This window comes from Gadus macrocephalus, chromosome 12 (genome assembly GCF_031168955.1).
Source record: "Gadus macrocephalus chromosome 12, ASM3116895v1".
Lineage (NCBI taxonomy): Eukaryota > Metazoa > Chordata > Actinopteri > Gadiformes > Gadidae > Gadus > Gadus macrocephalus.
Genome location: NC_082393.1, coordinates 21,727,192 through 21,741,368, shown reverse-complemented (window position 1 = coordinate 21,741,368; position 14,177 = coordinate 21,727,192). Strand labels below are relative to the sequence as shown.

General features: G+C 43.7%; 2 protein-coding genes across 2 annotated transcripts; both read right to left on the bottom strand.

The window, feature by feature from the left end:
- Positions 1–191: 191 nt before the first annotated feature.
- On the bottom strand, positions 192–3,359 carry btf3l4 (basic transcription factor 3-like 4). Its single transcript, XM_060067981.1, has 6 exons — positions 3,258–3,359; positions 2,700–2,761; positions 2,471–2,584; positions 1,790–1,991; positions 1,138–1,197; positions 192–588 (listed from the first exon to the last, which is right to left on the bottom strand). Exons 2-6 carry the CDS (start codon positions 2,751–2,753, stop codon positions 542–544), a joined length of 477 nt encoding a protein of 158 aa, XP_059923964.1. The 5' UTR covers positions 2,754–2,761; positions 3,258–3,359; the 3' UTR covers positions 192–541.
- Positions 3,360–4,250: 891 nt separating this feature from the next.
- Positions 4,251–6,047, bottom strand: ptgfr (prostaglandin F receptor (FP)). The gene is made up of 2 exons (XM_060067967.1): positions 5,232–6,047; positions 4,251–4,915 (listed from the first exon to the last, which is right to left on the bottom strand). Exons 1-2 carry the CDS (start codon positions 6,024–6,026, stop codon positions 4,544–4,546), a joined length of 1,167 nt encoding a protein of 388 aa, XP_059923950.1. The 5' UTR covers positions 6,027–6,047; the 3' UTR covers positions 4,251–4,543.
- Between the last annotated feature and the right edge of the window lie 8,130 nt (positions 6,048–14,177).

The following is a 14,177-nucleotide window of genomic DNA, read 5'->3' as shown; positions in this document are numbered from 1 at the left end:
GACTGACACATTTTTCGTTCACCGATAGCCATTTGATAGGATACACGTTCGAAAAAGATACAATGCTGTGCACCTGACGCCTCTATTAGCTGCTGACCTAGTATAACCCCCTTTAGTATTTTTTGTTCTTGAAGAAAAGGAGTCCACGCAAACATGTTCTCAATAGCCAATAAATGATCACAGCAAACATCTTTAAAACGTTGAACAGTTTTTTATTATGTTTCATAAACAAACAACAAAAAAAATTCTTAAGACTAGCTTTAACGACCACTGTGATCCTGACCATGACTGACGAATGGGTGTCAATACTGAACCGTTGACTGAGTGTAAGGGAGTTAGGCACCTCTATGTGCACAAGCCAGTCTGACAAGGACTACATTGGGCCGTCGAGAAAATATAGAAAAGTCTCTGGTTGGTGGGGATAGTGTTTGATATGTCTTGATAGCTAGAGTTTAAACAGGGGCGACGGTGGCTTGCTTGCTTTATTTCAGTCCAGTCCATGTACACGCACACAGGGGCTGTGGGGGTGGGGGGTAGGGTATCAGTTGGCTTCGTTCTTGGACGCCTCGTCGAAGTTCTCCACAAGATCTGCAGGACCATATGATATTGACATATAAGGCTTTGGTCTCCCACACACACACACACACGCATGTCACCAACGCTGCATCCTTTGATTACAGACTCTGATGGGTGTAGGATTTATTTATTCAGAGAGAATTTGAGCATCGTTTATTAAACCACAATTTACAAAAAAAACCTTAGCTGGGTCTTTTCCGGGATCTTGTCGAGGTTTACTTAATTGTTAAATTGAAAATGTACAAGTTTATCCATTTGCCTTAGTCACAGGCATTCAATTTACAGAACGATATTAAAACATTTGTATTTTAACCCACGTTAAATTAAATAAATGCAAATTAAGAACCGATGAGTATGCATTTGAATACTACCATCTAAAGTAATGCAAAATATGACTTTTACGATTGAATATAAAATAGTGGCATAGTAAACACATTCAACCATTAGAAGACGGTGGCCGTAATAATCAGTTTGTCAAGGCCACATGACACAAGCGTGTCATTGAATTAGTGGAGGGATTTCCCCATAGTGGAGTCGTAACAACTTTTAGGGGCATCCTACCTGGAACATCATCGTCCTCTTCTTCAATATCTTCAGCCTTGGGAGCCTTACTATCAAGAGCTGCGAGACAAAGGAAAACAAAGCAGTTACGGCAAGGTGTATACACAGTACACACTGAAAGACTACGGCTCAAATAAGCCTAAGCCAAAGTGTTGCTATAGCCACATGCTTGTGATTGGCGGATAAAAGGCGCAAATAATGATTCTTATCAGTAGCGGATTCGACTTGGTATTCAAATGCTGGTCTGCCAAAAGCTCTTTATCAATGACAGCTTATGGGTAACGATAAAACTTTTTCCTAAACCTCCCCGATACCTCAGCAATAGCTACTGAAGTGAAGACTATTTGTAGCACCAAGAATGCCCACTCAAATTATGTACAATGTAAACTCGCTGGTCATTGTTTTTGCCTTTAGCCCGCAAATCAAGCTGGTTATTTTCCTACTATCCATCAGCAGGGATAAGCCATTAAGAAAACCATTTTAAAAAATGGAATGTTTCCTGGAAGGTTACAATCCTTCATGGCTGCACGCCATTGCAACAAGAACAGCCTGCTTTCTAGCAGCCATACGCTCTTTCGCCCTGGCCTCCACACACTTATACATTAAGGGCTCCCCTGGGCTAAAGAAGGTAAGACATGGGCCTGGCAGCCACCTTGGCGGGGGAACTGTTCTGCCAGTTTGCGCAGGCTGGTGAGGCTGTCTGCTCCGAGCTGGCTGAGGATGCCCGGCAGCATCTCCGTCAGCTGCTTGTTCTCAGCGTGGCCGGTGATGGCGAAGGTGTTGGCGGAGAGGGATGCCTGCACTTTGGGGTTGTTGAAGTGGATCACGGTGCCGTCGTCCTTGATCATATTTACCTGGAGGTGGAACGAGAGGGGAGGTGGTGGGTTAACACCGGCTTTGTTTATTCTGATCTTCGGCTCCCGGCTATTAGTCGTTGAACTTGGTTTTTGCTCTGTGACTTATGCGACATTAAGTCAACATCGTTGAAACATCAGTGCCATGTGAAAATAAAGTAGAGGAAGTTAACAAACTCCTGTTTTAGAAAATATTATTCGCACGGATGGATTCATCTGACTGAAGCAAAATAATGGCTCATTGTCCTGTTTCTTCTTGGACAATAATTACAGTGTACTGCACAACAATCACGCTTGTCTGGTCATTTCCCCTTTACAAGTATATTGTATGCCATGTTATAACAGGTTATTACCCGTTAGTACTCACGGAGCACGCAGGCCTATGTGTGTGCATGATAAGACTTTATTATCAAAAAATAGGGTGCATTGATCAGAGTGCAATGCCTACCGAATGAGTATTTCTAGGAATATACATTTACCTCCTCGATTCCAGCAATGTTATTGACAGCTAATTTCTTAAGGGAGCTCTGAAGTTTTTTGTCATCAGCTGTCGCTGTTCTGTGTACCACCTTCTTCTTCCTACGAGCAGATCCCTGAACCCAGAGGAGAAAGGTTACTGCAACTGACAAGTCATTATACTGATGGCATTGTGGTTAAATTAGTCAGTCGAAACACCGTTTAGTGATACATCGATTTTATTTTCCTCACCTTCCCACCTATCCGGACCTGGGCTTGAAGTTTTGCCAATTTTTCCTGATTCATTTTGGGATCTGAAAGGTTAAAAACACACATCATCAAGAGCAGTAACTGACCAGGGATATTTACATACTCTTCTGAATGTCACCCTTGGCCTTTAAGGAGTCTTGAATAGGGACCATGTAGCATGCATCGATTACAATATGGGATTTTTTTTAAAACAAAACCTTATTTGAACGGATACAAAACATAAACGTCAGCAAGGGAAACGGACACGTCCTATACAAAAACACCAAATGGATGTTAACAAACGGATGCAATGTGTAAATCCAAAAACAGCCAAACAAAACAAGACAGGCAGAGCAGTCTGGTCAAGCGCCTGCAATGACTCGCTAGCCGAGCTTGTCTTGTTAGCCATTCAGCTAAACGATAACATAAACCTGTTCAGTGAAAATACTGAGTGTCAATGTGCCCCTTTAAACGATACGCATACATCGACCACGTATGCCACGACGACGCCATGAACATGAAGTAACAACTCAGTTAAAGTGCGAATTAATAATGGCAAACCTGATAAAATATCCACTGAAGCATGCGCTATTGAAAAATGGAGACTGCGAGGAAGACGTTACGTCAGACACCATATGGCTTTCATCTCCTTCGTGGACTTTAATATTATGTTTTTGAGTAAGGAGCGTGACAGTGCCACCTGCTGGTTAATTAAATGAATTACAGCTAGTTAATTACAGCACTATGTATGTAAACCCTGATTGTCTTAATTGAATATTCATAAAATGTGAGATAAAGAGAGAAATTACATATTTTTATCTGTCATAAAACAATTCCTTATTTATTATAAATGAAAGAACGGTCTAAATGTTTCGGTATAGTGTAGTCAACAATTACCAGATTAAATGAATATGACTTAGTTTACCAAACTTAGCCAAAGATATCGCACAGATCACAGATTTTGAGATCCAACATGGATTCCCCACAAAGGTTTCATACAAAAAAAATACGAAACAAAGGCCCACTTTTTTCTTTTTCAAACCATGTACAATATGACACAAAAGCTCACTAACACATTAGATCAACACTAAGATGTTCACAGCATTCACGTTTCTTAAAGGCACCCAGTGCAACTTTATGTAAACATTCAATGAAAAATAAACATTCAATTTCTAGTCTTTTTTACAAGTAGTAAGTTTCAATAACTCCATACCATTACATATCGACATTCAAGGAGCAAAGATGAGACGTCGTTGTGTGGTGAGAACTGATAGAAAATCGTAAACAACAACAATCGCCGGTGGGGAGAAGCCATTTTTCCATTGACTGGAAGCCTGCTTTATTTATTGTAGGTTACAAAAAATAAAGAAAATGGCGGCATTGTTGTTGTTATCGATTTTGTATCAGTTCTCACCACACAACGACGTCTCATCTTTGCTGCTTAAATGTCGGTATGTAATGGTATGGAGTTATTGAAACTTACTACGTGTAAAAAAGACTAGAAATTGAATGTTTATTTTTAAGCCTCGAAAGTTGCACTGGGTGCCTTTAATTCGTACAACATGTTTTAATAATACAAAAGAAGACAAGGACTTTCTGTCTACCAGAAAGAGCAGCAGCATCTAACAATACGAACCTGACACAAGTATCACACAGTGGAATCTCTCAATCTCTCAAAAGACTTGTAGACAGAGTAGAAATAAATAGTTTTGAATATTTGATTCAGCATGTTAGTTGACTTCTGGGTACTGTTTTGGTCATTAAAACCCAACACAACATTCCAATAATATATCAATAACAACTACACGGAGGGAATTCAAATGAGTTGTTGTTCATAACAAAAAGGTTTAATTTAACGCCATCCCACTTCTTGGCGTCGCCAGGTGTACTGGCGCCTGGCGGTTTGGCGTGATGGCCTTTATCGTATCATTGGGCCGCTGCATGCTCCCCATGCAGATGCACTCGTTCCGCATTGTGCTGGAGGACCGCGTCTCTGCCGAGCTCCACAATAGGGTGCTCCTGCGGTGGCGGATGCCGCGGGACCCGGGGCTCCAGAAGCCATGCAGCACCAGGTAGAGCTTCCGGAGCACGGCCTTGCGCAGGAGGATGTACACCCAGGGGTCCAGGATCTGGTTCCAGGTGGCTATGCGCACCATCATCAGCAGGCTGAAGGACGCCGGTTCAGGCTGGGTCTGGGTGGTTAACACGATGACGTAGATCTAGCGCGGGTACACATAGAAACTTGACTTTAGCATTATTCGTCACCACGCAACAAAGCTCTACATGTGTTCAAAACAGTTAATTACATTTAAGTGATATATATATCGGAGACCAACATCTCAGAAACCGCCTTGAGAACACGCTTTTGTTCATTTTGAGGAACGAGCTTGTACAGCGTTTGGAATTGTTTGTAGTGACTCCCTAATGTTTCTGATTGCTTTGCTTGTTTTCAGCCTCACCTGTGCGTGCTTGGATTCAAGCATCTGCTAAAACGCGACGCATAAACGCAAGTGTAACCTGTGCCGTGTTACTCACCAGCAAAGGGCCCCAGCACACACAGGACACCAGCATGATGGCCAGAAGCTGGACGATCATCTCCAAGTGGTAGGAGGTGCCTCTGCAGCGGTGCCTCCTCCGCCTCTTGGACCGCAGCAAGGCGCAGCTGGTCAGGGTGTTGCACACCAGCGACAGCAGCAACGCCACCAGCCCCAGCATGGAGAAGACCAGCGGCGGCAAGACGTCCAGCCAGTCCCGGGGCTCCCCCTCGCGGAAGAAGCACCAGCTGCGGGATCGCTGCACCTGGTAGGGCCTCGCCAGCGCCAGGGGCAGGCCGGCCACCAGGGCGGCCAGCGACCACGCCGACCCCAGCAGACGCTTCACGTGACGCGGGGCGACGGCCGTGGAGTGGAAGAGGGGCCGCGTGACCCCCAGGCAGCGCTCCACCGCCATGGTGCAGCCCAGGAGCAGGGGGCTGAGGCCAAAGAACACCAGGGACGCCCCGAAGAAGCCGCACAGCACGCGGTCGGGGTCAAAGGCCTCCCACTGCTTGTGGGAGCTGTGGATGAAGAGCACCAGCGAGCCGTTGACCAGGTGGCCCAGGAGGTCGGTGACCACCAGCCCGCTGGCAAACAGCAGGAAGGAGGCCTTGGATTTCAGGCGGATGCGGTGGTAGGACTTGACCAGGACGAAGAGAGCCAGGCTGTTGGAGAGGATGCCGCCCGTCATGGAGACGATGGAGGCCGTGACCGACAGGTCATCGGGGCCGCAGGTGGAGTTGGCGGTCCTGACCTCGGACTCGCAGCCACTCTCTGACGTCCCGTTGGTGGACATGACAGGCCGTGATCTGCAGGGTGTGTGGGATAGGGAGAGAGAGGACAAGAGGTTATATACAATGGAGAATTTTAAAACAGATTCCACTGATAACCCAAAACAGTCATCCATATGGTAGAGCAATGGCCTTTCATTATACATCCATTATAATACGCTTATTGCGGTTAAGTAAATCAATATTTAATAAAATAATAATCAATTGAAAAAGCATAGAAAGTAGGCTATATATTACATAAATAAAAAAATTATACTTTTAGAGACATGTCAATTTCTGGTCAGCATCCGTCATAAACATTATTACGGTAATGTTCATCAACGATCACACTCAAGCTTTTTGCATAAACTCACCTTAGCTTGTATCTTCACTCAAACAGCTTAACGTGATCCACTGTTTTCCATCCATGGAAATATAATTGTGTTGTTTTTTTTCCGTTCGGCAATAAATGAACAACAAAAGTTTTCCGACGAAGCGTTGCTCCCCTGGGTGGGTGTGTGTGTGTGGGGGGGTATACGTTCTTGGAGTTGCTACTTCTAGGAATATTCTACACACAACTGCGTGGTCTTCTGGCGCTGCAAACTGTGAACTAGAAGGCAGGTTTCCAGCCTTCTCTGAGCGCTCCACATGTGATGCAGTCCTTTGAAGAGCAAATCAAATTCCTCATTGAGCTTGTGGGTGACAAAGAAATGGAATTTCGTTGTGATTCAAAATATGATCGCTTTAATTAGTTATTATGTTTCAGTAGACGCTGCCAGTAGGCCTATTGGTTAAAAATGAAAATTGTATAATGAAAAATGGCTTCCCAAACAATCGCCCAATATTGATTAACTATTCAATAAAATAACTAATAAAAAAGACGGTGAACGGTTGTAACCTATGAAACTCTTTTAAACTCGTTTAAAGGAAAGGCGTGATTATTAATAATCACACGAAAATTCATACTAGGCTATATAGCCATTGATCATCAAGCAACAGAAAAATAAATAAATAATCGAAATCATGAATACAATATTATATTCTTATTTTATTTAGGAATTACAATTAGTAAGCTTGCATTCAGCCAATTAGGGAACGTACCCTTAACAAAAAGACGAATGCTTACCTGTGATAAAAAACCGAAAGAAAAAAAACACCTTTTGGCACGTCCTTGGGTGAAATTGGCAGGAATTGCTTACCAGCCAGTGCATGCACTGCATTTCAGTAGATGGGAGGGAAATGCTATTCCCATTTTTCAGTCATTTTCACACCGACGGTTACAGATAGGCTACGCTTTATTCACCTGCAAGGCTTTGTACAAAATACTAGGATCTGATCAGCCCTAAGGAGAGAGGAGATATGTACTCCTCATTTCCCAAAAAGATGCTGCTGTATTCTGGATAAATAAATGCTTATTCACCTCCTTCCAAGCCTGGAGCAGTGGGTCACCTCAAATGGCCAGCTGTCATGAACTATGACCCTCTCTATCTTGTCTATCTTGGCAACCCGTTTTAGGGAGAGAGACTTTGATCAAAGTGTCTTTGGACAACACAGACTCCTATTCATTCAATATTCACTTTGGCATTTAATGGACAACCCATAAATAACCATAAAAAACTACCAATCTTCTGGAACTTTGTCCCAGATACGTGTGACATAAAAATGAAAAGAAATCAGATTTGTCCCAGCATGCTGGATCCCAACCCTGGGAACCATTAGCAGAACAGTCCCCTGTGACCTGGGGACCAAAGTGGCATTGTGACAAAGACATAGATATGCTATGTATTTCAGTCCTCAATGGCTAAGTGCTTTATAAACAATTAGTAATATTTTGAACTCAATGGCCAACAGGAAAGCAGTGCGATGATCTTCACTCTGGAGACATCTTGTCTGCTTTCCTTGCGCATAGCGTCAACATTCTGTTGACCTGTAAACACAGATCTTGTTCTCTGGATGTGAACTGATCACAGAGCCATGAGAATGTGTTGATATCTTAAACAATGTGATTTGCTCTCCTAAAAAGAATGTATTGGGACAAAGTGTTGATTCCATTAGACCCGTTTTATGAAAGTCTAGTCTAGTCCGGGCAATATATTATACCAAACTGTCTCTTCCCTCCCATAACCTTATATCACTGAGAAATTTTCCATTATTCTATAGCAGATCTAAAACGGACAGCGAAACGTCCATAAATAAGATAGTCAGTGCTTTACGGCTGATAACCTTGTGCTTGGGACACAATGTTACTAAATTTAAAGAATGCTGCTATTTTGATGTTTTCTTGGATGTATGTCTGTAGAAGCTTTAGACTTCATGGTGGCACACTGACAATATTTTCTTCCTTCCTTCTTTATGTATAATATCTGTGGAATGGGAAACCATGTGTGTGGAGTACTTGCACTCATAGTGATCTTTTAATCTGCGCCTCTAGATATTATCATACAGACTTGGATTTCCTAAAAAAAGAGAATTGGTTATAGCAATTTACTCAGCATATTTGGAGCAATGTGTATCATTTGTGCCATGGCACTACACATCTGCGATGGATATCCTGCCTGGCTAGAATCCAAGGATATTCTGTCACATAATGAATCAGCCACTATTTCGTGTAATTTTGTGTGAACAGGAGGCTTATCTGGCGCCTTATCTTTAAGAAGTAGCCATGTTAAAACATGGTGACATTGCACCTGCAGGAACAGGAATGACCGGGGTAGCTCGTGCAAAGGGTGGCTATCTCCAAATGGTCCCCATCTAACCACTATGGTGAGATCACACCTTCTTTCCTCCTAGTGTTCTGATCGTGCGACTTCCTCAGCGGGATTTGGAGAAAATTTGAGGAAGATAAAGTCGATGACGAAGACATCTCTGGTGTCTTCTTTCGGTGTTAATCATCAAAACACCCTCGTTTTCCGATGGCCAGGCAACATAAGTCCTCGTAGTTGTACCGACTCTATTTCTCTCGCCTCCCCTTCCTCTGCTCTCCTGCTGTCTCTCGTCATGCAGCAATAGTTCCCAGCCACCGTGACCTGAGATCTTCAGTCGGTCTCAAAATTGGCCGCCATGAGATGTGTTGAGGGGAGTAAATGGCAAAATGTGTCAAAGCTATTTATCCAACCAGAATTGCGACGGTGAAGTAATGAGAGATGCGGTCTACCTCGAAAAAAATACTCTTAAAAGCCTCAGCTTATGGCTATTTCTATAGGAAAAAAATGTAACATTTCCAGACCAAGGGTGTGCACAGTGTCCTAACATTACCCCTCACAGAACTAAGCAGTAAGTAAGGAGGTCTTAAGTTGTTGTTGTGTTTTATATTCAGCCACCTGTGTTATTTGAAGTGCTGTGGATGTAAATGCCTACACCTCAGGCATAAGATTTCATAAGATTTCCGGATCAGCATATTGTGCCATAATAACAGCATAACCGCGCTAAGACCGGGCGTAGGCATGATTGGGTGCAGGAGTACTAATGACTGATCTTAACAAAGATAAACATAGCAGTTACCAGTACCAGTCTTACTAAAGACCAGTTGATGCAACACTTTCCGATGTTTATGATGCTGTCCCCAGGAACAGTGATCCTCAGAGCAACGCAAACATGACATTCTGTTATAGAAGAGACACAGGAGAGGCGTCATTAGCGAAATAGATGTGTATCAGCAATGTCAACATGAGCCATTGCACTGTATTCAAGAAGAAATAATGTTTGGCTAATTGTATCGAGGCCTTTTTTAGTTGAAGCAATGGCCATGGACACTTGTTGCTCTTTTGATGAAAAACAGTTTTTACAGTACAATTATCTTTTCAAAATAACACATTGCATCTCCATTCTCTGATTAAAAGGAAACATGCCATAATATCATTTTGACAGGCCAATTGATGATTGAGGTACCAGAATATATTCAGAACAGCTGTCATGCAGCTCGAAATACATCTACCACTATATTTTTTGTTTTGGGCTGCAAAGTGGAATACGACCAATAGGTGTCATCATTGAACAACGTTTAGATTGTAAACAAAGCAGTTCTACCAATCCTTTTCCTTGCTTTGTCAACATCGAGGTAAATCCTTTTGAATTTGTGACTTCTTCACTTCTGTCTTGTATTTTGTGACACCATCTTGTTTATTTTATTAGACATGCAAAAGAGGAATAACCATACCCTCTCTCCACCTCACATTGACGTGACAGAAAACTATGTCATGACCTACTGGTTCCCACTGAACAACTGTACGAACCACATATAATGAGTAACAATTTGAAAAAAATGCAAATGTAAATCCTTATCTTTCATTTTAATGAAAAACATCATGCAACCCTCATACAGAATAAGAAAATCAGAATATAAATCATCTCAGAATCCCTGGCTATAAATTAATAAATACAGATGGACACACACAAAAACACACACACACACACACACACACACACACACACACACACACACACACACACACACACACACACACACACACACACACACACACACACACACACACTCTTACACCCAGGCACATGCCCAAATATTATTTTTGTTAATTGTATTTCATACGTGAACATAACATTCTAACACACAGATTATCTCATCACTGAGAATTCCCTTTGTGTTCTTCACATACAAACCCTCTCCTTGGGATGCTGGCTGTGTACCACTTAAGATATTCAAAGCCTCGGCTCATTTGAAGCCAGCTTGTCCTCCATAAGCTGTTCAAAGCCCAGGCCCGCCCCATCTTCTGAGAGACAGTAGCCTACATTGGTGTGCGAGACACACAACACAAGGTCCACATCTGAGGGAGCAGCAACCGTGCCCTGAGAGAGGCGCGCGCTAGCATTTCACAGAATGCCCCCCCCCCCTCCATAGTTCCACAGCCCGTCTTAAAAGGTTAAGAGGATTTAGGATTCCACTGCGGCCCCGGTGGTGAGGGAGGAAGGAAGAGGGGAATGATAGGTGAAGAGACTGTGGGTCGATACGGGGAATGAGGTGACGGTAGGAGGAGGAGGCCACCGACTTGTGAATCCTATTTTGATCTGTTAAGTTAATCATAACTTAACAGATGCTTTTATCCAATGTGAGTGACATTGAATTCCGATAGGCGTCATTAAGGAGAAGGTATTTTCTTTTGCCTGGATCCAACCCAGTAGCAAGCCACTACTTGAACCATTACCACAGAGGCATAAAGTACAAATTGGTGTATAAAAGGTGGAGGTGGCCGGTGTGGTTTCGAGTCATCGCCTTTGCACTGATCGTTTAGTATTTTGTTAATGGCCATGTTGTGCACTGCCGCTGTGAATACCTTAAGGGAATGGATCTGACATTTGACCTGATATCAACAGCCAACCAAAATCCCCAAGCAGCAATCACATGGGTCCGCTACAGCGCTCAGCCATCTGTTCTTAAAATCAAGGCAGATGTTAGGCAGGAAATGCATTCATGGAAGTAAAAGAAAAACAACAACAAACAGACTTTGTTCTTGTAGCTCTGTGATGATCTTGCTGTTGCTGGTTAATGTAAAATTTACTCCACAGTGATCAGGGTTAAGGGGGTGACTGAAAACCGGTTAACCGTCACAGCCTGCGTGGCCAGCCGAAACGGCTGCGGCATACACTTTAATAGTGGAGAAAGCCAAACCTTTCTCCAGTAAACACTAGGAAACCAAGTACGCTTCCCACCTAACAGAGAGATAGAACAATGTGGTTGTCTTCACACCACTTAAAGTGGAAGGCACGCAGGGACTCTGCCCTGCAGGATCTACCTCTCAGAAGACACCAACACCCGTCCCGACACTTGGGGCAGGTGCACTGTCCCGTGCACCACAGAGCTGAACGGCTCTCCGGGACCACCAGAAGGAGGGAGAGTTTCTCCATTCGGATACGCTCCAGAAGAGGACAAGACATCCCGCGGCTACCCCAAGAGAGCCATTGGTCTCCCCCCAACGGGGGAAGATCCTGACAGCTGAGAGAGAACCACCACCTGCAGTTGGCGTTCTCTCTGGACTCCAAACGCCCCCCCCCTGAGCTGGTCCAAACCTCTGCCAGATCAGTCTGACAATGTCAGGATGTAACCGCCACTCGTCCCGACGGGGGACTTGTCTTTGCTCCCTTTGGAACGCGAGCAGCCTCGCTTTCTGCTGGCCTGCCTGCCGTCGGTGAGGGCGTGGAGGGGCCCCGAACCAGGGACCAATTCTCACGGATGGATTGTTGGTGGGCGAGGACCTCTGCAAAGCTTGGTCCAAAGAGCCCATCCCCGGCTAGCGGGCTCTGGGCCAGGCCCACCCTGTCGCGGCCGGGTACCGATGTGTGGAACGGCCACATGGTCGCCCACGCCCCATCTGACGTCCAGCCGTCACCGCCACCGGATGGCGCCGGAGATCCTGGCGACCTTCTCCATGTCACGCTCTGCCCTAACAAGTCTCTGCCAACGGTCATGGCCGAAAGGGCAGAAGAGAGCAGGGCAAGGTTGTCCACAGCCGCCGCACTCTGGGAGGCACTGACAGAACATCTGTCCCACAGGGCGGCGAGCTGATTCTGAAGGCGGTCTGGGGGCGGTGGCTGCTCGTTTGGACGCCATGCGGACAGAGGAGCGAAATGACTATCTAATTTGTTATTTTCATAAACAATTTCGTCAGTCAGTGAATGTATATGCCATTTCGTATGTTATGGAAAGCAACGTTTTCTATCGTTGCCATGGTGATTCATATGGACGCTACCCTCCCTGATACCTCTCGGCTCGTGTTTGGTTTGAATCGATGGCCCTGAACGTGTTGTGTTCAAGGCCATTTCATAAAACTGATGAAGTTTTTTTTAAATTAAACATATTAGGGCGAGAGCCCAAGTAAGATTTATAATCTTACTCTGCCTCTTCATATGGCTCTCTTTTATAAGCAAGAGACCCCAGGTCTCTTCTTCACTCTCAAGTGGCCTTGATAGGACCTACTTATTACAAAGCTTCCTGTAGGACTAATGTATAGTGTATCATCTACCATTTTTAGCAAGCCTTAATTTCATATAAAAGATTCATATAAAAGAGACCAGCCACTCTTTCTTACTCCCAAGTCATTCTGTGCCCCCGTGAATGGTTGCATCACATCCTGTATGTCTACGACCCCCATGTTGATCATTTTAGGAGTCTTTTGAAAGTCTTTTTCCTCTTCCTTCTACTTTATTGATGCATTAACACTTAAAAAAGCTTTAAAGCAGGATTAATTTGTCATGATTACCTTGGACCACAAAATGTATTTGAGAAATGAACATCTCGAATGGGTTTTTCAGCGGAAGCCAAGCGAACATAAAGTTTAGTTTGTGCATAAAAAATAAAAGTTGTCCTAGTCAGTCCCAACGAAGATGAATGGATGTCATCCCTCAGTCACTCAAAAATATTTTATTTTCAAGAACATCGTATGTTACAAAAAAAAAACCTGAACACAACTGCCCAGACTAGACAGCACAGAGTGGTGATTCAAACCCAATTCAAGCTGAGTGGTTTCAGGGATGGCAGACACATAATTCACCATGGCAACGATAGAAAAGGCTGCATTAACTAAGATACTAAACTTATACATACACAAACTAAAGATTACGAAAATAATATTTTATTTTATCAAAACACATTTTTATACACAGAAACTATCTTAAAATGTTGCACTTTCAAACGATTTTCCACTGAAAATATAATGAATGTCATCAAATTTGTTTTGCCAAGATACAACCTACATATACATGACTTACTGCTGTTTCTTCGGAAAGTCGAGGGGGTTCAAAAGTTCATATGGTTTGTTTTGGACGACTTGAACAAACAAGCTATTCTGTCGTTTAGGTGGGAGATTTAGTTACAGGGTAACTACAGGTTACTAGTAGGGATCGACCGATACAGATTTCTTAGGGCCGATACAAATACAGATTTTTATTTCATCACCCCTAGCCGATAATCGATACGCCGATACCGATTTTCTTGAGCCGATATTTGGACCATGGAAATTCAGAGTTCTTGCGAGATCCAATTTGAATTTGCTCAGCGAGTCACTCTGGGAAAGAGCAATATACTCGTGTATATTCTTGGCCTCCCCTGGCCCAGAACATTAATCAATCACATCGATGTATCAATATAGGCGGGTCAAAAGCGTTGCTGTTTTACCGACTGGATACGGCAAGAGTCTGATCTATTGGTTAGCTCCACTGGTCTGGAT